Source organism: Elephas maximus, chromosome 23 (assembly GCF_024166365.1).
Source record: "Elephas maximus indicus isolate mEleMax1 chromosome 23, mEleMax1 primary haplotype, whole genome shotgun sequence".
Classification (NCBI taxonomy): domain Eukaryota; kingdom Metazoa; phylum Chordata; class Mammalia; order Proboscidea; family Elephantidae; genus Elephas; species Elephas maximus.
The window spans coordinates 78,629,085-78,656,385 of record NC_064841.1 but is presented as its reverse complement, the minus strand read 5'-3'; the positions used below and the strand labels follow the sequence as shown (position 1 = coordinate 78,656,385).

Genomic DNA, 27,301 nt, shown 5'->3' with positions numbered 1-27,301 from the left:
ATTAGCAGTGTCTGCCGTGGGGCCATGGTGACACCCTTTAGAATGGGGAAACTGGGGGAAGGACTACAAGCCAGTCATGGGACCAGGTGGGACACTCCATCCTTGCCATAGGTGGCCGTCCTCTGCGTCCCAGGCAAGAGGGCTGTGGAGGTGGTCGGAAGGGAACCTTCCCTGGGTCCGGATGGAACAGCTTAAGGCCCAAGCTAAAGGGAGCTTAGAAGGGCAACTCGTGTACTCAGGGGCCTGCACGTTGCAGGCCACACCACCGTTAGCTCCTTATCCTCTGGAGTCAGTTTTATCTGGGCAGACAGCTGGCTACTTGTCCTCAGAGGCTTAAATGCAACTCGGAGGCGTAAACATTCTCACGTGGCACTTACACAGAAAACAGCGTTCACTTCTGGATAAACTTCCAGAGCTTTCCAGGCCGTACTAAAAAGGATTATCTTCTGTGGGCGACTGAGAAACTGAAATCGAGTGAAAGGACAGTCTTACTATATTCCAGTTCCGAAATGAGAAAACAGCTTCAAAAAGCATGGTCGAAGCAGAAAATGCAAAGGCGTGGGTAAAAAAATGTTTCTAGAAGATGCCAGAGGGTTCAGCTGTAACCCCGACTCTGTCTTCCACTTCTCCTCGAGGCTATGCCATGCCATGCCAAGGGCTTGGGAGACTGCTTGGTCCAGCTGACTTTGAAGATGATGTGATGTTCTGTGAGGGTGTCCAGGTATCTGTTGATGTTCTCCACTCTCTGCTTGTGGGTTTTGGGTGTCTTCTTCAGGATCCTTTCTGTTTGCTGCTTTATCTGCAGCTTCTCGAAGGCCACTTGGGCCAGCGTCCTCTTGTCCAGGCCGTACTGCCTCTCCTCCTAGTTCGTTTTGCTCATTCCCATCGCTTCCAGAAATTTCGTACTGTCATTGTCCTTCTTTTTCTTCTTCCGCTTGGTCACACCAAGCCCTGTGATGCCTTTCAGTTTTAGGTCCCCTTCTGGACCTGCTCGTAGGCCACCATGGTGCCCGCCCTACAGTCAGTAGGTAAGCTGATAATGATTTTTTAGTAAACGTTTTTTTGTTCTCTGGCTGTTCCGTTGCATATTCATTTCCAAATGTGGGTGATGTTAATGAATCTAGAAAATTAGTGAGAAAATCGTGTACTCAAGAAAATCAGAGATCATAAAATGGAATTAATGATTTAATTGCTATGTATTTCCAAAGTGTCTTGAAGCCAAATATAAAGAAAATCCTGATTTATGAAGCTCAAAAATGAACTGTAAAAAAAGTTGGGAAAAATATATAACAAACTACTAAAAACCCATGCTTTATACAAGTACTATTGGGTTGATTGTGAATATGACTGCATGAGAAAAACTCTAGAGACAACCTCAAGAAATACAGACTAACAAGAACAATAAAAACTTGAATATTTATGGAATTGTGGAATCTCTTATATTTTGTATAAAGGATTGACTTGGAGCTAAAAATGGAGAGGAGTAGGTACAAATGTTTTTTATTATGTTTCTGTAACAAATATAGATTCTTCCAGAAATAGTGCTGAGAGTAGCCCACTTAACATTTTTTATGTCATTAACCAGAAGGAGTCAATGATGAAATTCAGTTTTTTCAGTGATGTTGAGCTTTCTCTGGTAAAAAAATATCAGGATGGATAAATGTAAACTATGTAGGTATTTCTCCAGTAGAAAATAGATGGCATTCACTTTCAGTAAGTGTAAAACGGTGCATTATAGGAAAACGTACAACGTGTACGTAGAGAACAGCAGATTCAGAGACATTGGATATCATCGTGAGACCTGAGTATCATTATATATGATTTGTAAAGACGTTGGTAAATTTGTTTTCTGATGAAAAAGTCCACCAGAATTCTGTGATAAAATTAAGAACGTAAAAAAGCAAACTGATCGTAAATAGTACCTCAAACTCTTTCATGTAACTTTGCCACACTACGAAGAATGTGATAAAATTAAGAACATAAAAAAGCAAGCTTGTCATAAATAGTACCTAAAACTGTTTTGTATAACTTTGTTTGCCACAGGAAACCGTGGTGGCATAGTGGTTAAATGCTACGGCTGCTAACCAAAGGGTCGGCAGTTTGAATCTGCCAGCGCTCCTTGGAAACTCTTTGGGGCAGTTCTACTCTGTCCTATAGGGTCTCTATGAGTCGGAATCGGCTCGACAGCACTGGGTTTGGTTTGGCTTTTTGGTTTTGTTTGCCACACTACAAAGAAACCAAATCACACTGAAGCAAGATCTTGAGGGTCAGTGTGTGTACACTCCCATACACATGTTGGAAACCCTGGTGGTCTAGTGGTTAAGAGCTGTGGCTGCTTACCAAAAGGTCCACAGTTCAGATCCACCAGGCGCTCCTTGGAAACCCTATGGGGCAGTTCTGCTCTGTCCTGTAGGGTCGCAATGAGTTGCTGTGAGTTTGGTTTTTTGGTTTGGGTACACATGTTGAATGCTTTAAATCTACCTAGATAGTTCTGTAGGTGAGACTACCTGGCTCTAGAACGTTCATCACAGACCAGTGATGGGTGAGGACAACCCATCCCCCACCCCACCCCACCCCCACCCTGCTGTTGTTGCTGGCCCCTGTTGGGGTGCAGGGATACAGTCCTGTCGTTCAAGCTCTTGGGTTAAAACTGAAAATAGTTATAAACGGTCGTTATTTGCCCTAGAAGCTTAGAGTATAATGTAGCTGAATACCACTCGAAATAGCATTTTGTTATGCCGTTTACATTTGAAAAGTACAATATTCCAACAACAATTTCAGTTAAATACACTTTGAGGCTTAGACTAGGAATCTGGACTCGTTATAGTTGTCAGTAGGGAAAAGTACATTTTTCATTCTAGGCTTAAAAATGAAATGTGAAAGTTGTTTTTGGTTTAATGTTTAGCATATTCATGGATTATAGATTCGTAGCTGTATGAAAGAAATGAGCTGTGTCTGGGACATAAACTGGTCTCTGAGGTGGTTGTGCTGGAGGACAGCCACCAGTGATGGCAGAATGATAGGCAGATGCACCACTGATCTGAAGGACAGCCTTTTTTTTTTTTATGGTTACATAGATAAGATCGCATCTTACAGGTCTGTGGACATGTACTGCCTTTGACAGTTGTGCTGGGTGCACTATAGATCTTTCTCTTCGAAAGGAGCAGGTGGAGTTCTTGCTTGATGTTTTTAAGTAAATCTTGAATAAGGCTTTAAAACATAAAAAAGGTCCATTGCCATCGAGGGGATTCCGACTCGTAGTGACTCTGTAGGACAGAGTACAACTGCCCCAGAGGGTTTCCCAGGCTGTCATCTTTACGGAATCAGTCTGATCGATTTGAACTGCCGACCTTTCTTTATGTCTTTAAAAAATAGGTAATAGCATCTGGCAAATGAAAGGCTGAGGTCCTGGAATGGACTTATTCTCCCAGTGTGATTGACCTTCTAGGTGTATTTTGGTTTAGACACCTTGGTATGAACCTGGCTTTTTGGGTATGGGGAAATTTCCTTTTAGACACGTTGTTCGTTATTAGGCTCTTAACCTTTATGTCCGTGTTGATTGCCAGGTTGTTAGTTATCTTGCCTGAGGGTCAGTGTGTTATTGTTGCCCCTTTAAAAAAATTATTTTGACCCAAATATGTGCATTATGGATTTAGTCATTTCTTATTCCTAAATAGAAACTCTCTTACGTCCTTGAAATTAAATTGCCTTTTTTTGTGTTTTGAAGTTTATTTTTTTAAACATCTTTTTTTTATTGACTACATGTGTCACTTAGGTTTTGCTAAGGAAGAATACAAAAATAATCATACCTTTCATTTTCTCACGAGAACAATGCTGACATGTGGCACTGTCACTGCTTCCCCTCCATCACCGTCCACTTCAGGATTCTTTGGCTCTGTTCTTGGAGTAACCGTCCTTACCCGACCCTTTCCTTGGTATTCTAGAATTTCGGCTCCTCTCTGAAGATAAAACATTGGAATCTGAATAATGTTCTCCTTCCACATTCTTTTTCATTTTCCAAATACACAGCCATACCTATCAGTGTACACTACATCAAAATCAGAATATTTTATTACTCATTCATATAATCTGTACCCTCGTTCAGCATTTGTGCAATTTAAATATATTTTTATGCTTGTGTGCGTTTGTCATCTGTTTAAGAATATAAATTTTAATAAGGCTTAGAATCGTCTCCCCCCCTTCCTCTTCACTACTCCTCCCTTCTCTTGCCCTCTGTCTCCCTCTCAGTCTTGTTCACCTCTCTCCTCTTCTCTGTTTCTCTACTGACCAAATAATATGTGTTCAACCAAAGCAGCAGAATCACTAGTGTCACTGATCCTAAACTCTCAGAAAGGAACGTTGTTTAAAGTATGCATCGCCACCGTAGATACACTCCAGTTTATGAATTTCACTTGCTCATTGAAGAAGGGACAAGGCAGATGTTTTAATAACAATGTGCAGCAACAGATATCTCTTGATCTACCTGTTTAAGTAGCTTATTAAAAGCATTTGAAGAGGTAATAAAAATACATCAAATCTGATCCATATTAAAATTTTCTTGTAATCATTCCTCTGACAGGCTTATCTTTGATTTGAACTGTCGTATACATTAGTGTAACAATATTTTGGTATCATCTTTGAACAAAAAATTTAAAGTACTTGGAGAGAACTGCTGTTCAGTGGTGACCTTCAAAGCTTTTGATGGTTTTATAGTCTTCTAAAGAGTAAAGCAGAGTCTGAACTCATGCTTAACCTCTTTCGGAGGTTCGTCTTGCTCTCAGATGACAGGTCACATTGTTTCAGCCCCTTGAAGAGATGCCATCTTCATGCCCCAGCAGCTAGGCAGTAGTGTTCCATGCTCAGCAGGCAGGCTGGTTGTAAAGAAACTGTGAAGTAGAGGTTATGTTTATTCGAGACACTATTATAAAATTAAAATTTTGTGTTTAACTTTTAAATACAATTCTATTTCGTTTCATGCCGTTCTTTATTCGGTTCTTATATTCTGTAAAGTAATGTACTACTACTTGATTGGATAGCTAAATCCTTGTTTAGCTCAGCTGGCACAGAAATTGATTATGGAGAGGTTGTTTTCTGGTTTAAGGATTCAAGAATTAAAGCAAGTGATTTTTTTGAAAGATAGATTACAGATAAATAAGAGGGATAACAGGGTGCTGGTTTTAAATGTGTTCCCATTTTACGTTTAATGTAAATTCTCGGCTTCTCCACAGAGTTCTCTGGGGTGCTGCATCAGTGTCACATTCTGGCCTCGGAGATGGTCCACTTCATTCATCAGATGCAGTATTACATTACGTTTGAGGTTCGTTTTAGTCATCCTACTCATTTTAACTTAAGTTGTGCCTCATGTGGTTTATTTCCTAAAGGTGTTTTATTTTATATTAGGAAGAACACGGACTTACTCAAACGTTTTCAATTGTTGTTTTCTAGGTGCTTGAATGTTCTTGGGATGAACTTTGGAACAAAGTGCAGCAGGCTCAAGATTTGGACCACATCATCGCAGCACATGAGGTGTTCTTAGACACCATCATTTCTCGATGTTTGCTGGACAGTGACTCCAGGGTAAGACTCTTCCTTGTTTTGCAGCCTTAAAAGAAATAATAATACTCTTCTTTTCTTGGTTTTCTGTCACATGGAGAATCTTAGAGACCACTTGCTACAGCCACATCAGTAGCATTAAGACAGTTTATTCAGAGTTTGATACTGTTGACACACTGTTTCTGAACAGAATTGGAACAGTAGGGCTGGAACAAGGAGAGCACGCCCTGAAATGTCTAAAACAGATGTGAAGATGGTAAAGAGAACAGCACCTGTTCACCTGGGTGCAATAATAATATCCTACAATATTGTTCAGAATAATTAAAAAAACAGTTTGAAGACTGTCTTCTTTAATGGACCAAGTAATCATCACTGATGGTTTTGAATTGGCAAAAGATACTATCTGAGCAAAATAAGCTAAGCCAAACTGTATAAGAACAAAACAAATGGTAACATGTGTGAACATTCAGCAGAATAATGTGAAGAAATGTAGAACCTACCAGGTTATATTTTTATTTCTTAATCTTGGGATAAAGGTCTTATCTGTTTTTTACCTTCACTAAGTTGGTGTCTGGCTACATGGGTTAGAAAATAGGATATTTGTTTAGATAAATTCTAAACAGTCCCTTGCTCCTAAATACTTCGCTGACATTCTTCTCCTTTAGGGGCCTCTGTTCTCAAAGTTGAATGTTACGTATGGCAAATCTTACTGAGTTTGAATTTTATTCAAAGATCTGGGGCAAAAAAGAACACGTTGCTTTCACTTGAGACAAATACCTTGTTAGGTAGGATGCAAAGCTCAAGTTCAGTTTTGAAATTAAATTGAGACTTTAGAGAAAGGCCAGACCTGCAGAGTTTGCCTGCTTCCTAGTAAGGTTTTGGGCTCTTCAAGAGCGCTTTCATGGAAGAAGCATGACTTCAGGGCTTTAAAAAAAAAAACAAACCAAACCCAGTGCCGTCGAGTTGATTTCAACTCATAGCGACCCTATAGAGTAGAGTAGAACTGCCTGGTAGAGTCCTTTTATTGCTCTCATACTAAAAAACAAGATTATGGGTTTTTTTTGTTTGTTTCTAAGTAAGGTGATAAGGTTTTCATTTCACATTTTGTAAATAACCTCAAGGAGTTTACTGGCCCTGTTAGTATTGTTCTGAAGAATAGCTAAGCATTAATTATGCCAAAACCGCAATTCTGGTTTTGGGTTATTTAGGCCAAATATATATTTTAAAAAAAAAGAAAAGCAAACCTGTTGCCATCAATTCCGACTCTCCTCAAAACGAATGACGTGCGACTGGCTGACTCATTTAGTTTCTTTGGGATCTCTTTCTTCATTCTCTTTGGACCGTCTTGATCCATTCCTCCTCAGAGTTTACAGGTGTTTCAGGACTGTTTTAATATTCTATTTTGGATTGGAAGGTAGGGGAAAGAGAGAGTATGTTTGTGAGTATGCAATGCCCTTGCCTATTTTTTTTTTTTTTTTTTTAAATCCCAGAACAACATTTTCCACGGCCCCCTCTTTTGATGTTTTATGTCTGAAACTTTGGACCTTTAAATTACGCTTTAAACTTTTTTAATAGAACAAGAATTGCTTTGAGAAAATTCTTGCGGTCTCTTTGGTAGGCCTTATTTTACGTTGTTCGGAAAGGCATGTGTTCTTCCATTAGCACAGGAATTCAGCGCTGTTTTACAACCGTCACAGAAAACTGACGTCGAAATGTGAGTCTTCTTTCGACAGGTGAAATAGAATGACCCCCCTTCAGGTGTTTAGTTTTGCCATTGGCGTAGATTTTATCAGAAATAAAACTGAGACAACTTATCTTTGAGAGGGACGTTTTAGGCATTGGTTCTTTATTTTTTTCTTGTGTCATGGACCCCTTTTAAAATCTGATTAAAAGCTGTGAACTTCCTGTCCAGAATAATGCACATACATGCGGAATTTTGCATGTAAATTAGGGGGTTCGTGGCCCACTTGAAACATGCTCATACACGTCTAGGAATCTAAACAATCGTGAGTACAAGTTGAAAACCCTTGGATATGTTAATGGCTTCGAAATTCTCCTAACTTTATCTGAGAGAATTCGAAGTTCATCAGAAAGCAAAATACCTAGACCTTATTCTGTCTAATGCTCTCTTTTTTTTTTTAACTCATCTTCGAAGAACAGCACATGTTGCCACCAGCTGCAATAGCTGTGTTTCAGTTGCTGTCACGGGATAGAAATGACTCGGAAAATCTTTTAACTACAGCAGGTCGTTCCTGACTTATGATGTAGTCGAGTTAACGATGTACTGCACTTAGGACCGTCTGGTGTTTTTTGTTTGTTTTTGGTATGTCTTATTAGAAATATGTGCTGCATACAGTGTTAAAATATATCTCAAGTTTATATACAGTGTTTCCAACCCCCAAAGACAAATAAAGCTTGGATTTATAAAGATACTGATAACAAAAAGCAATAATAATGGAAACTAAAAAATAAATGAGTTATTGGACTTACTGTGGAGTTGCTGGAACAGAACCCCATTGTAAGCCGGGACTACCAGTACTGACTATACCCACACCAAAACTAAATTGTACTAAGTAGCGCTCCATGTAAACTGATAACAAAGAGGTTTAGCCCACTCATAGATAAGAAAATTCTATATGAAACACGTTAAATAGTCAGGTCTTGTCTTTAGAAGAGTTCCTCTGATATTAACAGAGTTCAGGGGAGCAAATAGTTTTCTCCATAATGGAATTTTCTTGCGATAATAATGGAATGGTTTTATCTGAGTTGGTTCTGACTGCAGTGTAGGCATCACTGTACTGAAGGCTGATAATAATTACTTACATTGTGCTTTTGCTGATGGTTTTACTCTTCATTTAGTGATTTGTTTAAAAGGAAGACAAGACTGTTTTGTTATACATTATTTTGCAGTTAAACATTATAGCATGATATTCACAGGTATATTCTTAGTGCTGAATTCCTTTTGGACTTTGTGTGTTGGGAAAAACCCTGAATCACACAGTAAATTGTTGCAAACTGGTATCACCACAGAACATGCTTTTGCAGTCGTTGTGTATTTACAGACGGCCAGCAACAACCCATGTTGCACCCTTAGCTTCAAGTAAACATCAGTAAATCACCACAATTTAATTATTTATTCAAAAAAAATCTTAAAATGTTTTTATTTGACTGCAATAAAGAAATAGCAAACTAGAGGAAATAAATTTTTATTAAAAACTAAAGTTTAAAGCACCCCTTAATTTGCTTTTTGTTATAGGACCCCTTTAAAAGAAAAAAACAACTTTTCAGATGAGAATGCTGTTTGCTGTGTTGATTGTGCGGTTGCCTGAATTTTGTGGTTGTCTAATATTATGAGCAGTACTACTTAATCAGATTCTATATTAGTTGCCACATCAAGTGTACATGGTTTTCATTGCAGTGTAATTTGAAGGTACTGTTTTGTACGAGTCCACCGTAGTAAACGAAAGAAGAACATGAATTGTTCATTTTGCAGTGTTTTTTTTTAGTGTTCTGTTGAGTTAGCTTGTTCCAAAAGCCATTTGGCAAATATTGCTTTCAGATTTGTTTCAGTTGAGAGTCAGACATTAGGTCAACTATTGGTGGTGCTGTTAGGACATAAGTGAATTTTGAACCCAAGTATTACTGTCCCCTTTTAAAGGAAAATATTTTCATAGAGCGTATTTTCATCAGATGATGGATGGGCAATGGGAAATGGGTTTGCAAATATCTTCATTAACTATAAAATTAATTTCAGTAATAGCCCCATGATCTCTGTTATCTTCATTATAATGAAATTGTACAAGTGCTGTAAAAATGGTCACATGATTTTATTGCACTCCTTGATTAGTCTCAAGCATAGGATCAAGGTATGTCAGTCTTTTTAGGCAGAAGCCTGGAATCCCAGAAAGCCAGTGATTCATAATATGGCACAAAAACACTTAAAAATAGCTGTCTCATCAGAAAACCTCACCTCTACAGGTAGAAGCAACATTGCTGACAAAGTATCTGTTTCTTTGCACAGAGTTTTAAATACATTCCATTTAGGTGGTTTTTCAGTAATACAGACATTTCAATGTATTGCATGGTAGCGTACACAGATACTCTGACTGCTTTCTATTGTCAGTTTGGAACCAGATTTTGACATCTGTGATCATTCTAAACTTTGCCCTGGAAGTGATCCACGTTACCTCAGCTCACATTCTTTTTATGATGTTGGGAGTACAGTAAAATGTTCGCTGGGCAACTGCTTTCCAGCAACTCAGTGTAAGAAAGAGGAACACAAATTCTAATGGAGAGCAGGTCGACTCTGACAGAACCATATACTTCAGCGTCTTTTTTACCCTTCTGACACTTGAAAAATAAAAACCCAAACCCGTTGCTGTCGGGTTGATTCCGACTGATAGCGACCCTGTAGGACAGAGTAGCGTTTCCAAGGCTGTAATGTTTGCAGAAGCAGACTGCCACATCTTTCTCCGGCAGAATGGCTGGTGGGTTGGAACCACCCACCTTTCGGCTCGCGGCGAAGAGCTTAACCACTGCGCCACCAGGGCGCCTTCCTTTGAAGAATACTTAGTTCTTTAAATTCCACATAATTTTGTTTCTGTGCGCTTTTGAAGTTTCACTAGGAAATAGGACTAGTTACATAATGTTTCATGGATAACTTGCACTGGACACCAAGAATATCTTCATTTCCAATTTTATTAAACGGCAAATGCTTGTCTTTTTTTTTTTTTGCTTACTTCCAGATACTGATTTTCTGGATTGGATACAAATTGTGTCCTCTTGGAGGACTCATCACTTAATTTTTGAAACTGAAGGCTGAAATTATATTTCCTTGGAAGTATTTCAACATTTTGCTTGTTTAAGTCAGTCATGGTTTGAGGACCATAGAACTTAAATTTTCGTTTAGTATTTTACTCTTTTAGACAAGATTCCATAGGGAATGAATATTTGCAGTATGAATACTGCAGTAGTTTAATACACATTAAACTAATATATTAAACTACTATTTCAGTATGTACAAAACTACTACATATCTCATAATCTAAATTTGTGGATCAGCTTGGCAATCTCAAAGAACTTTGTTGGGATTTTGATTGCAGTTCAGTTGAATTTACAGATAAAAGATGGTAATTCCCCAAGTTGAGCCTTCCCATCTGTGAATGTAGAACCTCTTCAGTTATCTAGGTTTCTTGTGTACTTCTCAGTAAAGTTACATAGTTTTTCCCATAAACATCTTGAAAGCCTTTTGTCAGATTATTACTACATTCTTAAAAATTAGGCAGTATGTAGGAATGCTATTGATTTCTTTGATCTTTTATCCATTTTCCTACTCTAGTATTTTCTAGAACCTCTTGAGTCATATTTTCTTCAAATAATATATTTCTTTCTTTCCAAACAACATGCCTCTTTTTTTTTTTTTTTTTCCTGCCTTTTTACAGTAGAGTGTTAGCTAGGTTGACCGTGAGCGACGGTGGGAATCCTTGCCTTATTCCTGACGTTACCAGGGATACTTTATTATTTCACCCTTGACTGTGATGTTTGCTAAAGACTTTTAATAGGAACCTTTATCAGATTATGGTGGTTCCATTCTAGTCCCAGTTGATTAAATGTTTTATATAAATCAATTATATGTGGAATTTTATCACATGAATTTTTTTCTGTGCTGTTGAAATTATCTTTTTATTCCTCTAAAATTGTTAATAGATTTTTTTTTTAAAACCTAAGGTGGCAGAGGGTGGAGTTAATCCTTCTCTTCAGTCGTGGCACAGTGCCGTCCTCAGTCCGTGGTGACCCTTCTCTCACTCTGTTGGATTTAATTTTATCCCTATCACCACCAGTTCCCTAATTACCTCTTCCTTTTTCCCGTCTGCCATGGTTGGCATCAGTTTTAATGTGTTTTCTTTATGACCTTGAGTATACATATGGTGTTTTGTATATGTATGTTTTTTAACTAGCATAAGTAATGTTGTGCTATAGTTCTCATTCTGTTTCCTTCTTTCCATGGCATGCTAGGAGAAAGAATAACTAAAATATGGTAGATGTATACTGAAAAATGCTATGTAACACTTAGAAGCAATGAACTAGATACACGTACTTGACATTGATGTTTTTCTAAAACAAGAGATTGTCCCACTGTTCAACCATCTTTTCATCTCTGGCATAAAATATGGTACCAGTTTTTAAAAATCTCGCTGAACTTGGTTTTTAATATTTTGTGAACAGTATCCTTTCTGATAGCCCACATTTCTGGTACTGGTTTGCTTGGTTTGACGTGTCTTAAGGAGGAATTGGGATGCTTTCCCATTCTTTTCTAATCTTTGGAATAGTTTCACTCCTGACTCAGTTACTTCGTGTCTAGCTTTGTAATTTGGGACAGAACTTCATTTTTGTAAGGTTCTTGTGAGATTGGGAGATAATTTTCATAGAGAGCCTGACACGGCCTCACACTCAGGACTTTGCGGCTGCTGCTGTTTTAGTAAATACAGAATTATGGTTTTCCTGGCGCCTTGTACAGTAGGGGTCCAGTGAGCGTTTGGTGAGTGAGTGAATGAACACTAGTAAACTCTTTGAGAATTTGAGTCGATATCTTTTATTTTAAAGTATCCTTTTTTAAATTATCAATATTTTATTTAAAAAAAAACTCAGCAAATGCTTTGAAGTTCTTTTCATATAAAGAAAAACAATTGTCTTATTTCCTCAGGCACTTTTAAATCAACTTAGAGCTGTGTTTGATCAAATTATTGAACTTCAGAATGCTCAAGATGCAATATACAGAGCTGCTTTGGAAGAATTACAGAAACGATTACAGTTCGAAGAGAAAAAGAAGCAGCATGAAATTGAGGTATTTATACTGTTGAATTGATCCATTTTAACAGTGAACTTGTTGCCACATGATATGAACAGATGGTTAACTTTCCTAATGAAATTTCCATACAGATTGCAACCACGCGCAGATCTGCGTCTGGGAGTCCTTAGAAAGTACTGACTTGAAGGTGGAATGGTCATTACCATCATCATCATAAAAAATAAAGAAGGCAGTAAGATTTACGAGAATCACAAATATCTTGCCAGTTTTTACTAATAAGTCCCGAGAGAACGGCATCCTTTCGGTTGGCCTGTGCACAGAGTGATAACTCCACCTCCGTGGGGCTGTCACTGTTTTAAGCTGATGATCTCGTACAGTAACTCATTTTGTGTATATGTGGGAATCCGGTTTCTCTACTTAAGGCTATTCGCAGTGACCTTATTGAAGTATTTTATGTTCTCAGTTGCCTTGGATTATGAAGATTATTAAGCCACTTTGGCTGTCTGTGGAATTTCTTATGTTTGCTATGATCTATATGCCATTGGAGGTAGTCAGAGACACATTATTCTGAGTCAGTATAATTTGATTAGTTTTACTTTTGAGTACGTATGTTCCATTAAAACTTGGGTTAGAGGACAGTATTTATTTAGCTTGGAAAATTCACAGCCTCTTAGAGGCCAAATTGTTTCTTTAGTGTATTTTGGAAGCAAAAGTAGTGCTTGCTGCATTTGTGTTGCTGAGATGTTTCGTTATTTAAAGTGGTTTTATTTGCTTGTTTGGTTTGCAATTCTGAAGTGCCAGAGTGTGCACGCACAGAAGCTTGTGGACCTTTTGCAGGGAGCCCTGTGGATAACGCCGGGGTCATATAGACTTAAGATTTAGTCTTTACTGTGAATTATGAGCTTTGTGCCTTCGATGACTTACTTCTTTAGGATATAGTCTGTAAAATGGGCGTGATAGTAAATAGTACCTCATGGAGTTACTGATTTACATGTGATAATGTATGTCAGTTATTTAACATTTAGTAAGTATTCAATAAGTGCTGGCCACTGCTTTTTTTTTTTTTTTTAAACTGTCCATATGCCCCAGGTAATTTGTCTTTCTGGAGAATTACTAGACTATATAAAAACTACAAAAAATCAACCCTTAGGATCTTACACTGTGACAGTAGCACAGTGGTCAGTTATGTGGGAGTTGATGGTCCTCTCTCCAAACTACTGACAGTCAGCAGAGCAGTGAGACAGATTGACATACTAAGTCCAGGCTCATTCAGCATATTTTATTCCTGCATGCTTAAGCGTACAGTAAGAGATCTAAAAGCTGAAACTTTATCTGAAAGATTATTTAAATTCAAAAGGCAAAATAATCTTTGAGGCAATCATTTAGGCCCAAGGCACACTGAAGCTTTGAAGAAGTTATGCAAGAAGACTTCAGGATACTTCTGAGGCTATGTTGTAATGGAAATTGGCTTCTGCTGGCGTCACTCTCACCATTTTGTCATTTTTTCTTTCACGCTATTATTGGAGGATTCCCAAAATATTCCCTTCCTCCTTTAATCCATGTCTCTAGTTCTCTGCCTTCTTTCCACCTTCTGTCTCAAAATCCATATATTTTATATACATAATGGTATTTCCAACTCAAATATAGGATTAACAGGCTTTTACTTTTTTGATTTTTTAAAATATATGTCATAAATTGAAAATCTTGATTTCTAACTAACATTAGCGTAATTACTTGCTATTCTGCGGCACACACACACACACACACACAACTTTTTCAGAATATTGTTCTTACCAGTAATACAGTTACTGAAAATACTTTTACTTTTTTTTTTGCAATTCTTTTTTTCCCCTTAGACTGTATCCCACTAGATGTATGCAGTCAGATTCCATGTTGTAATGTCCCTTGAGGTAATGACTCCTTTCGGAATTAAGCTACCAACTCCATACATAGTAAAATTAATTGGTTTCACTTTTGCTTTCAATTTTTAGGAATTACTTATATTTATAAAACAAAATTGAATTTAGTTATGTAAAATATTTACACGGTTCTACGGTCAGATTTTGGAAACCCTGGTGGTATACTGGTTAAGAGCTACGGCTGCTAACCAAAAGGTCGGCAGTTCGAATCCACCAGGCACTCCTTGGAAACCCTATGGGTCAGTTCTACTCTGTCCTGTAGGGTTGCTATGAGTCGGAATCGACTCGACGGCAACAGGTAGGTACAGTCAAATGTACAAAACAAGGCTTGAGACAAGTGTAGCTTTTGTTACCATCCTACTCTATTCTAGGGCCTCTCATGAACATGGACGTAAAAATTCTTAACAAAATATTAGCAAACTGATATATCAAAAGGATAATATATTACAAGTTTAAGTGTATTCCAAGAATGCAGATGTTTTAACCATTCTAATAAAAAAAAGTAACTCCACATTTATATGTTAAAGGAGAAAAATTATATGATCATTGAAATAGATGGAGTAAACCATTTAATACCAAGCAGAGTAGGATAGAATGAAATTTTCTTCAGCTAATAAAAGATTTGCATAAAAAATCTACAGCAAAACACCATACTTAGTGGTGAGATACTGACTACATCTTCCTGAGACTGGGAGTGAGGCAGGCTGTATGCCATCACCACCTCTCCATTCAGTCCTGTCCTGGTGGTCCTACCAACAGTGTAAGCCAAGGAAAATACAAACTGAAAGCATTGGGGGAGAAAAACAAAACTGTATTTGTGTGTGTGTAAAAGTCGTTGTGGACATAGAAAATCCAAAAGATAAATTATTAGAATTAACAAGTAACTTTATCAAGGTAGCTGGAAACAAGGTGAGTATATAAAAATCATTGTATTTCTTTATGCCTGCGACAAACAAAATGAAAATTTAAAAGAAATTCCATTTAATATAAAAAATAGGAGCATTAAAATCCAACAAAATGTGCCCAAGGCCTCTATGCAGAAAACTCTAAAACAGGACTTGGGAACCAAAGGCTCGGCCTTCTGTGTTTTCGTAAATAAAGTTTTATTTGAATAGTCACACCCATTTGTTTACATTTTGTCTGTGGTTACTCTTATGCTACAGAGGAGTAGTTGTGAGAAATACCAGATGGCCTGCAAAACCCTAAACATTTGCTAACGAGCCTTTTACAGAAAGAGCTTGCTGACACCCCCCTCCCCCCCGCCGCCGCTTTAAAGCGTCATTGAGAGATGTGGAGGAATGTGTTATGTTAATGCATTGGAAAATTAATGTACAGATTAAATGCAATCCCAGTTTCATTACCAAGAGTTCATTTTGTTTAGTTTTTTGGTATTGGTAAGCTAATTCTAAAGTTTATATAGAAGTGTTTAGGGCCTAGAATAGCCAAAAGAATATTGAATTAGAACAAAATTGGAGGATTTATGTAGATGTCAAGACTTAACAGTAAAATTACAATAATTAAAAGGGTGTGATACTGACTCAAGGAAAGACAAATCAGTGGAGCAGAATAGAGTCCAGGAATAGACCTACAATACATGGTTAATTTATGACAAAGATGACACTGAGAACAGTGGGGAATGGATAATCTTTTCAGTAAATTTATTAGGTCAACTATATCTGAACCCTACCTCACATATACACACAAAATACAATATGATGCATATTGTAAACTTAAATGTGAAAGGTATAATACTAAAGCTTTTAGAAGGTAACATAAAGAATACTTTGAGGTGAGGAGGCTTTCCTTAAATTGAACATTAAGATGATAATAATAGCTATAAAATAAAGATTAATTTATCAGTATGCTTCTTGGAAACCCTATGGGGCAGTTCTACTCTGTCCTATAGGGTTGCTATGAGTTGGAATTGACTCGATGGCAGTGGGGTTTTTTTTTTTTTTTTTGGTTTTACATTACAATTAGTTATATTTATCAGAGACATCCTTAAGAATGTGAAAAAGCAAGCCACAGCATGAGAGAAGATATTTTTATATATCTAAGTGACAACTCAAGGAGCCCTGGTGGTACAGTGGCTAAGTGCTCGACTGCTAACCCAAAAAAAAAAAGGTCGGTGGTTTTTTAACCCACCAGCTGCTCCATGGGAAAAAGATACGGTAATCTGCTTCCGGAAAGATCTACAGCCTTGGAAACCCTGTGGGGCAGGCCTGCGTTGTCCTACAGGGTGGATATGAGTTGAAATCGACTCGACAACAACGGGTTTTTGTTTTCTAAGTGACCGCTCATCCAGAATGTGTAAAGAGCTCCTACAGATCAATGAGATAAACCCATTTAAAATAGGGGCAAAAGACACTTCAGAAAAGGTGGATATCTAAATAAAAGTTATGAAAAGGTGCTCACTCTCATAAATTGTCAGGTAGGTGAAGATTTAAAACCCCAATGGTATACATTACATCCCCAACAAAATAGCTAAAATTTCAAAGACAGACAATACCAAATGTTGGTGATGATATGAAAAAAACAGTAGTTGTCATACACTGTTGGTAGAAGAACAGATTGATACAGCCGTCTTGGAAGGTTGTTTAGCAGTCAGTTAAAGCTGAATTTAGGAATACTCTGACCCCGCATTTCCCCTCCTAGGTAATATCCAACAGAAATGCATTATCAGGTATACCGGTAATACTCATAGCAGCATTAGTCGTAGTAGCTAGAATACGTCTGGGAGAGGAAGGAGAGTCATGGGAAGAGGCTGTGAGAGTGTCTTTTGGGGTGCTGATAATGCTGCTTCTTGATCTGATGGTGGTTTTGTGAGTATATTCATTTTGTGATCGTTCATGCTGTTCACGTAGATTTTTGTACATTTTATGTGTTTCACTATAATAAAATAGTGCATAACTAGTCTTCAAAAAAGACTATTTATAGCTAATACCCACTAAAAACCCTATACAAATATGAAAATAATATCTACTAAAATTGGGTGGCAGGGGGAGGGAGGACACTAACCATTATTGCTCAAGTTAGGGAGTTGATACCATCTGAAGAAACAGATGATAAAGTGATGGCTCAGTGAAAGACATGTTAGTTTGGTAGCCTTGGTGAATGGACTAGATTGCTTGTAGCTCATGACTTGCTAGAGAACTGAAGGGATTATTTTCCAGGCATACCTGCTGGGTGGAAAGTTCTGATAAAGAAGAGATACGCTCTACACAGAATGACACAAAGTTTGAAAAGACTGGACAAGGCATACTAATTAAATGCAATTCAGAAGAAAGTAGGTTGTGGTTCAGAACAGAAGCAGTAAACTAGACAAGGATACCTTGTAATGGTAAAAGGTGCAAGCCATAATAAAGGTAGAAAGCAACTACTGCTATCTGTAATTACCACATAATACAGCATCAGTGTTCCTAAAACAAAAGCTATAGGAAACAAGTGGAGGAATGGACTGAAGCATTAGTGTTAAAAGTATAATTCATTTTCACTTATTGCCATAAAAGACCAAATGCACATTAAAAACCTGTTGCCATTAAGTTGATTCTGATTCATAGCGACCCTGTAGGACAGAGACTTTATATCTTAAAATCAGATAATATACCTTTTCCAAGTGCTTATGGATTATTTCAAATAACTGATAACATATTAGGCGTCAAAGAAAATCTCAGTAAATTAGTGGCAAAAGCTATATATATAGTAGAGAAAGCATTCTTAGGGATAATGAAATAAATTTACAAATTAATACCAAAAGTACAAATCAGCAGTGTCTGCAACAACTATAAATCTTACTATCTGGATATTTAAAAACTTTCATAAATAGCTCTTAGATTAAATATTTTTTAAAGTAACAATAAGGGAAATGGAATGCCAGAACTTACGGATACAGGTAAAACATTACTGAGGGGAAAGTCTGTAACTCTCAGTGCTTATATTAATAAACTAGAAAGAATGAAAGTAAATAAATACCTAATTCAAGAAGTTAGAAAAATACCAATAAAGCAAGCTGAAAGAAAGCCACAGAAAATGCTTAGTAAAGATAAAAGCAAAAATTAATGAATAAAATACAGAAAAGAGCTAATAAAATCCAAGAGTCAGTTCTCAATTGGGGGGTTGGGAATGGTGGAATAAAATAAGCTATTAGCTAATCTAATGTAGTAGGTAGTGCAGGAGGAAGCACAAATACACAAAACAAGAGAAAAGTGTCTTACATTGTTTTGCTCAGCTTTATGGGAATAAATCTGTATACCTAGTAGTAATAAATGATTTTCTATAAATTTCCAAAATTGACCGCTGAAAAAACCAAAAATCAAACTCATTGCCATTAAGTCAATTCTGACTCATAGCGACCTTATAGGGCAGAGTAGAACTGCCTCATAGGGTTTCCAAGGAGCACCTGGTAGATTCAAACTGCACACCTTTTGGTTAACAGTCATAGCTCTTAACCACTACCCCACCAAGGTTTCCTGACCCCTGAAGAGAAAGCAAATTCTAAACAGAACAGCTGCTAAAGAAGAAATTAAAGAAATGAGTTAAGGAACTCTGCCACCTAAGTACCAGATTAGATAGTTTTACTGAAAAATTCTGACAACCTTTAAGCAATGGTTAACTTTTATGCTATAAAAACTATTCCAGAATTATAGAAAAGGAAGGGAAGTTTCCAAATTCTCTTCATGAAGCATCATGAGGTTGGTGACAAAACTCAAAAGAGAACAAATCATGGTTATAAATATTGGTGGAATGAATGTCTTGCATAAAATATTAGTGAAAATATGTAGCAGAATATTAAAAGAATAATTCACCAAGACTAGGGTTTATTTCAGAAATGCAAGGGTTCAGGAAACCTAGTAATGCAGTTTGCCATGTTAATGGATCAGATGAAAAGAATCCTATATAATAGCTATGTACGCTGAAAAGACGTTTGGCCAGATTAACGTTGATTAGGGAAAATTTTTTTTAAATAGATGGTTGTATCTCCAGTACAAAACTGCATCATGTTTAGTGGGAAATCGTAAGAAGGATTACTGTTGAAGTCAAGAATTAAAGGAAGATTTAGGTGGTGCCAGTACTTTGAGCCCTGTCATTCCACTTCTCTGTGTACTGTCTCCACGCTAAATATATGCAGAGTGACAAGAAGATACAAGGGTGTTTACTACACATTGTAATAGCAAAAGATGGTTACCTTGGGACGAATTAGGTTGTTCTGTCTTACACAGTGTAATACTGTAGTTAGCTTGTGGTGAATTAAGTTGTTGTATCTTACACAACTTAATACTGTAGTTAGCTTGTGGTGAATGAAGTTGTTTTGTCTTATACAACGTAATACTGTAGTTAGCTTGTGGTGAATGAAGTTGTTCTGTCTTACACAATGTAATACTGTAGTAAGCTGTTTAAAAATATCAGATGGTACTGTGTGCATCCTGTATGGGCTGAACTGAAATGCCTCCAGGGTGCATTGTTAACTGAACACAATCTGGAGAATGATCTGGCATCATCAGAAAATTATCGTAAAGGTTGTAACAGCACAGAAATTTACACAGAGCACACATCTCCCCACTAAGACACCCAGTTCTCAGTTCTAAAACAGCTCATTAAGATTTAAATTAAAATGTGGTACTTTGATTCTTTAGGGCCAGTGGGGAGTGACAGCAGCTGAGGAAGAAGAAGAGAACAAGAGGATTCAAGAATTTCAAGAATCTATACCAAAAATGTGTTCACAGTTGCGAATACTTACACATTTCTACCAGGTACATATTGGATTCAACAAAATGCTTATCAAATTTATATTTGTCATTTTCTGTAATTAACAGTTGCTTTCAAAATGATTAAAAATTAATCATTTCAATCAGTTTAGCACTATTTATGTAGCTGTGAATAGTAACCACAGTGGTTCTCAGTCTTGGCCACACGTTTGAGTCACCTGGGAAGTAGGATTTCTGGTGTACTTGGGTGGCAGTGTAGCCCGGGCATCAGGGTGGTTAAAGCCCCGGTCAGTGTGAAACCAGTGTTGAGAGCCACTCACCTGGAGACTGTCCTAATTTTTATCTAACTCTAAGCTCAGTTCTCATCTCCAGTGATGCTGGTGGGGGCTTTGGAGGACCTTTGCGTGTCTGTGAAACCCTTAGGGTTTCATTGTCTGTCGCTTGATAGAACTGTACTGCAGATACATTGTACAGTAGTCTAAAGGGACCTGCATTCAGGATCACAGGTGGGGAGGAGTGACTTGTTTAGGAAATCAGTGTCCCACTGATGTTTCTGAAATGCTGGAAAACAAAAACAAGCCTGTTGGTTTTAAGCACAGGATGAACAGATATGAAGTTGCTGAGAAGACAGAAGCTAACCTGCAAAGTGCACATGCTCTGCTCTTTAGGTTCACTTTGTGGGTCCAGTTCCTGATTTCACCTGTTTCTCAATGTGATTTTAGTGATGAAAATACAGATGAAAAATTTCTATGGATTTTTCCGTTCAGTTCATGATAAATAGAAAAGCAGATGAAGCGTTGACTCTTAAACTCGTGTGTTCCCATGGTCCCTGTTCCACAGGCATCCAGTTTGCTCTCCCGGGGTCCTCATACTTTCTGGTTTTTTAATTTTCTTTGGCGTAACTCAGGGCAGAGGGTTTCCTTTTATAGCTTTGGCCTACTTCTTCCACTTTTGTTGGAAATGTTTCAGAAATGATGATAATGACCAGTTTATATCCAATATAAAATTATCTTTTTATGGGATAGGTGTTTTGATATGAGATACTTTTTTGACCCCATGGTGTATATGTGATATATATTCATATTTCTTTAAAGATGGATACTGAATGGTTGGTTCCATGCTGTTAAAATAAGTTACTGTGTAGGAGTAATACCTAAGTAAAAACATTTGTTCCGGTGCTCATTTCTAAAAGAGACAATGATGTCCCCTGTTTGTGGCTGCACCCCTTGATAGAGCTAATGTATTTTTTTTTTTGTAACCTTCATCAGTATAATCCCAGTTTTACTCAAACTACAGTCATAATTGTCTTTGTAAATTATTACCGTTCAAATATCTTTTCCTTAATAGAAAAAATTTTTTTTGGTGTTCTTTTTGTAGCAGTGCTTGAAAACTGTACTGTATTAGGAGCTGTTTGTCATTGACTACTTAAGAGTGAACACCCAAAGTCTCAAATTTGGGGAAAAGAAATATTCAGATTTATTCGTAATGAATTTTACATTATATTTCAAATTCATCACTCAGTAGGCAGTCACTGTATTTTTAGCAATGTAATTTCTTAGGAACACATTTTTTTTCCTCTTGTCTTCTAGAAAGACAGTCACACACATAGACGTTATACATTTGCTAAAAATAAAATTACTTTCTGTAATATATATGAGCCTACCCATATACCACCTCTCCAGGTATTCCCCCCAAATCTCTGTAAGCTTTGGCATTCGTTTTTCTGACCAGCAGCAAGGAGAGGGAATATGATAGCTGTTAAGACTTTGAAAAGGATTGATACGGATATACCGCGTCAGGGACTTTTCTGCGTAGATGAGAACTCTTCTAAGGCAGCTAGAACAGCCAGAAACTATGGAGACCAGCAGCTGTTACCTTGGACAGATGTGTCTGCTAACAGTGAAGTAAGCTCTGTGTTTCAATAGGGGTGTAGTTCATACTTATTGACTCTTTCAACCCTATGTGGAAACATCCAGCGATTTTGTCGTATTGAAGTTTGAATAAATTTCTGTCATACCACATCATCTTCACAACACCCCATTGGTAATGAGGAGAAATAGTAACGCTTTCTGTGCACCCCTTTAAGAAGGCAACTTTCGCTTTAAATGCATAAAAGCATTGGGGCCTTAAGGGAATGATTTGGAAGATCTGTACAAGCATTTCATCTTACTTGGATCCACAGTCAACGTCCATGGAAGCGGAGTCAAGAAATCAAGCGATGTATTATCGCATTGGGCAAATCTGCTGCAAAAGACCACTTAAACGTGTTAAAAAGGAAAGATGTCACTTTGAGGACTAAGATGAGCCTGACCCAAACCATGTATTTTTGATCACCTCACATACATGAGAAAGCTGGACAATGAATAAAGAAGACCAAAGAAGAATTGATGCCTTTGAATTACGGTATTGGTGAAGAATATTGAATATACTGTGAACTGCCAGAAGAACGAACAAATCTGCTTTGAAAGACATACAGCCAGAATGCTCCTTAGAAGCAAGGATCGCAAGATTTCGTCTCACGTACTTTGGACATGGTATCAGGAGGGATCAGTTGCTGGAGAAGGACATCATGCGTGGTGAAGTAGAGGGTCAGTGTCAAAGAGAGGAAGACCTTCATGAGGTGGATTGACACTGGCTGCAGTGATGGGCTCCAGTGTACAGTGATCACGGGGATGGCGCAGGACCAGGCAGTGACTTGGAGCCCACTCAATGGCACCTAACACCACCAGCGACATACGTTTTTTTTTTTATGTCCTAAATTTCTTTTCTAATCATATCTTTATAACTGACTTTATAATTAAATACTCTTTCATATGTAATGTGGAAGATGAAAAATTTAACACTGAGCTTAATATTCAGAATAAAAAGAATAGTATGTTTTAAAATGGTTACTTTGCTGTTTTGCTTATTCTTGTAGAACTTAAAGGTAAAAACCTTGGCCACTGTATTTTTATGCCAAGAATGCACCTTCTGCATTTGTTGCTGCCGTGCCCTCCCTCGTGAGGTATGTTCATAAAGCGAGCCTTGCTGATTTTTTTACGGCAGGATTGGCACGGTGATGCTTGTAAGGGCGCCTTACTGGGGGAGGCACAGCCGGCAAACAGATGCAGAAGGAGTACGTTATTTGCGTAAATATATGGTAATTGCTTTTAAATAAAATTTATTCATAGGTAATATATATTTATAAAAGTGGATATCTCTTACTAAATGGGCTGCCAATGGCTTGGTAAACTCTGGGGTTATGAAACAGCATTTATTTCTTGGTACACCTGCCAGAGTGGGTGTTTATTAAATGTTGGCTGACTCGGAAGGAAAAATAACCCCAAAGGGGATTAAAGTTGGATGGGGGTGCATTTTGTCAATATGTTTTTTCAGGAGTTAATATTTTATTCTTTGTGTTTCTTTTTAGGGTATCGTGCAGCAGTTTTTGGTGTTACTGACGACCAGCTCTGATGAAAGTCTCCGGTTTCTCAGCTTTAGGTTGGACTTTAACGAACACTACAAGGCCCGAGAGCCAAGGCTGCGAGTGTCTCTGGGCACTAGAGGCCGACGCAGCTCCCACATGTGAGGCACCTGGTGTGGTCACAGGGAGCTGCGGATGACATTCATTGCTTTGTTAGACATAAAAGTTCACATTTAAATTGTCAAGCCAAGTGGCATGCTGCATAGTGTCTACCATGTCTGCCCACAGATAGTTCAGGTGTTTGATGGCACTGTGTTCTGGTAGAATGTAAGGTCATGATTTTATACATTCAAGTTGGATATATTTGTAATACCACTAAGTTAAATAGGTTGGTTTGCACTATTCAAGTTTTATTTTTAAAAATCTTCATATTTAAAAGATGCCACACTTTGTTGAGTTTCTGAGCTCGTCATTATATAATTTATATTTGTCACTTTGTAAAAAACAGTTTCTTTGTGAGAAAATTAGGGTAATGGGATATTCATCATTTAAGATGGTAATGTCATTTCTATTTTTTAAACATCCTCTTTAGATAACCTTTTTTGTTAATATAACCAAGTTGAAACAAAATGTCCCCACTAAGAAAATACATAGAGCATTTTATTTTGCTTTTTGATGTTGTAAAGTATTAACCTCGTCAGATCCTTATATATTACTGCATTATCTTTACATATGTTTATTATTTTCTTTTAAAGTTTACATTTTTGTAGTTAATTTACTATTTCAGATAACTTCTAAAATAGGAGCGATATGCAGCAAAGACATCCTTAACAGTGTGTCTTGAATTTCTTGAAACTATTAGCTGAAGCAGTGTGTAAATATGAATGACTAGAAAAGTTAATGAAGTATTTTATTTTCAAAACCCTGATGAGCATTGGAAGGAAATGGACTTGAATAATGAAGATTTCCTTTTTCCTTGCCTATTTTTTCATTGTAAATATTTATATACTACCAACCAGATGTTGGGGGAAGTGTTTTTTTTTGTAAAAATGTCATATCAGGTCATATAAATTTGCCTTTATTATGTTCCATAAGTGAAAACTTAGGAAATTAAAAGTAATTATCTTTCAAGTGTATTGGTTATTTCTTGATGAACAAATACCATTCATTTGCCAGGTTTGGGAGGTTGGGGTTGACAGAGTTTGGCTTAATGTGCTGTAGTATATGGATTATCTGATAATCAGTGAGACCAGCGCATTAGACTATGTACACAGCTTTAAATTGGGGAAGTTTACCTACCACTCAGTGCCTGTGGGATCTGCCCTTAGAGTGACCTCATACCTGCCTGTGTTTCCTTCTATGTGTAGAGTCCACTTAAAAGGGAGAAATCCAGAGCCCTGGGAATGCAGAGGTGAATGCATGATGAAGGCCAGAGGATATAAATTTTAGTTTAAAAAGTCATAAAATCAGAAATTTGAAGCAGGTTTCTCTTACTGCAAGACTTCCCAGGAATTATGGTATATTGTATATCTCCAAGAGAAATTTCCCAAAGTTATTTGACCATAGAACCTGTTTTTATTCAAGGGACTAACGTTCAGTAGAATCACTCTGAAATGTGCTGTTACAGATTTAGAGATGAAAACTCCATTTAAGATGGGGAACCATTCAGGTAGTTAGATTAGATATCTGGATTGTGGATCACACTTGTGAAAAGGTGTCCTCCTTTGTATCAACAGCCATGAAAGGCCTGGCAGGAGCCGAGTTGCAGGTCTTACTATTAGAACAGAATGGTGGGTCAGAAAGGTGGAGTCGTCAGGGCCACAGGTCATCATAGATGAGACATTGGATGAAAAAGGCAACACTGTTAATGGACAAAATTAATAAAATCAGGCCGTTTGCAGAGCGGAGATACAGAGCAGCAAAGGCCTGGTAAACTGGAATCAGCAAGGGTATTGGTGGCTGGGGGAACATCAAACGGAATCAGCGAAGGTATTGGTGGCTGGGGGAGCGTCAGACTAGGTGGTGTTGAGGTAAGAGCAGTGCAGCGGAAGGATTTAATCAGGATCCATGGGGTACGCCATTGCTCATCCACTTTTTTCGGCTCTCATATTTTCTGGGAAGCCGTTTTCCCAATGTCACTCTCAGCTGCAGCTATTCAGAAGCGTTTATGACTGTTTGAAATGGAAAAAAACAGGTATGTGCCATGAAATACTGTGTCTACAGGGTGTTGTATGAGGTGTGTGCATTTTTGATAGGAAAGATAGACTGGTGCAACTGTGATTTTCGGGGTTCAAATTAGTTGGACAGTTTGGATTGTCCCACTAGACTCTGAGGTTAGGCTTATGAGACAGAAAAAAAATCCGTACTAAAAAACAAAAATTGGGACACAATGATTCAGCACATTTCCATTAAAGAAAACATATGGCGTCAACAGAAAATTGACGGGAGAAAATAGTAGGGTTTTGAAAGGGTTAAACAGCATTTGGAGGCAGAGTACCTTCACATGGCCCTGGGAGTTTCATCTAGAAAAGTAATCCCTCCTGTTTGCAGGGTCGTTGTAAAGATTAAAGGTGCTGTATACCTAAGGTTTGGTTCTAGAAGGACCTAGTAAACAGTGCTAATGTGTTGTGGTGGAGTGAAGCCTTTTGCCCTGGGCAGCTTCCGTAAGCCAAACCTAGCTTTTCTGGACTTGAGGACATGTCCTACCCACATAGAAAGTTTCAGTTACTGTGGCTGAATGTAAAGTTACCCTCTGGGTGAACGGGCTTTCCTTCCTTGTGATCAGGCTGTTTAGCTCAACTCAAGTGAGGAAAACATTTGCCGTTTCTCCCTGGCTGACCTTGTCATCTAGCAGAAAACACGGCATCGGTAATTCCCAAATCCGTATGGGAAAACTTGTCCTCCAAACTTTAAGAAATAGGACATGAGAGCACAGCAAACATGAGGAGCCCCATTTATTAGCACCAAATAACAATGGTCATATTCAAATTGAGTCACAAAGCACAAATCATACGCAGAAACAGATTAGTGTTAGTAGAAACCGTGCACTACCATTGTATCGTGTTTGATATCTGAAGCTGTAAAGGCCGTATGTGGTCTGAGGTTGACACCAGAGCTGCTGTGGCTCCTAGTGTTTGATTTATGAACCTTAGTTACAAATAGCCATCTTCTCTCAGCATCTGTAGAACTGGGAAGTAAATGGTTGGCCCTGTGTTAGTAATAAAAACATCACCTCCTGCTGTGTTTTATGTATTTAAACAGATATGTAAGAAGAAAATAGAACAATACATAGTAGGTTAGAATTCAGAAATAGTAATTATATACAAGTTATATGGAAATTAAATGAATGCAATTAAGTACAGGAGCGGTAGGTAGAGCTCGGTTAGTTCTGAATTCGGTGAAGGTGGAGCTAGACTCCAAGGGCCTCTTGGAATTTGACTTGGTGCAAAAGAAAGGAGGAGCGACAGATCAAATTATCTCACAGATGTCAGTTCTTAGGGCTTCTTGCCGTTTGTCAGAAATATCACTGTCTTGAACAAGTAATTATTTACCCTAATGACCCTGCTTGGTTTTAATAGCCTAACAATTACTTGGCACCTTTTTAGTGGATAGAATATAAACAACCTTTTCATTTTCTACTGTGGTTATTGCACTATTCAGATATTTTGAGTTAATTTTTAGTAATTTTTACTTCCTAGAAAATTAGGCATTTTCATTTAGGTTTTTTAATTCATCAGCATTAATTTTTACATAGATACCATTATAATTTTTTAAATATGATATTTCAGTTATATTCCTTTTATTCCTAATGTTGCATTTTTTTTTCCTGGTACGTTTAGCAAAGTTTGTTTATAATTTAGGTCTTTTCAAAAATCCCTTTTTTACTGTTACTTTTTATCATCATACAATGTAT

At 37.6% G+C, this 27,301-nt stretch overlaps 1 protein-coding gene and 1 pseudogene across 2 annotated transcripts in view; one reads left to right on the top strand and one right to left on the bottom strand.

Moving 5' to 3' along the window:
- Positions 1-26,946, top strand: part of TUBGCP3 (tubulin gamma complex associated protein 3) — a 117,642-nt gene extending 90,696 nt beyond the window's left edge. Inside the window, exons 17-21 of one of the 2 annotated variants that reach the window (XM_049867179.1) lie at positions 5,229-5,317; positions 5,446-5,577; positions 12,257-12,397; positions 19,914-20,030; positions 23,395-26,946. In XM_049867179.1, the coding sequence (XP_049723136.1) occupies positions 5,229-5,317; positions 5,446-5,577; positions 12,257-12,397; positions 19,914-20,030; positions 23,395-23,553 (638 nt within the window). In that variant the 3' untranslated portion in view covers positions 23,554-26,946. The remainder of the gene's footprint in view (positions 1-5,228; positions 5,318-5,445; positions 5,578-12,256; positions 12,398-19,913; positions 20,031-23,394) is intronic. The other variant, XM_049867177.1, reaches the window with a different exon arrangement.
- LOC126066213 (protein FAM32A-like) lies at positions 596-1,005 on the bottom strand (annotated as a pseudogene).
- Positions 26,947-27,301: the final 355 nt, after the last annotated feature.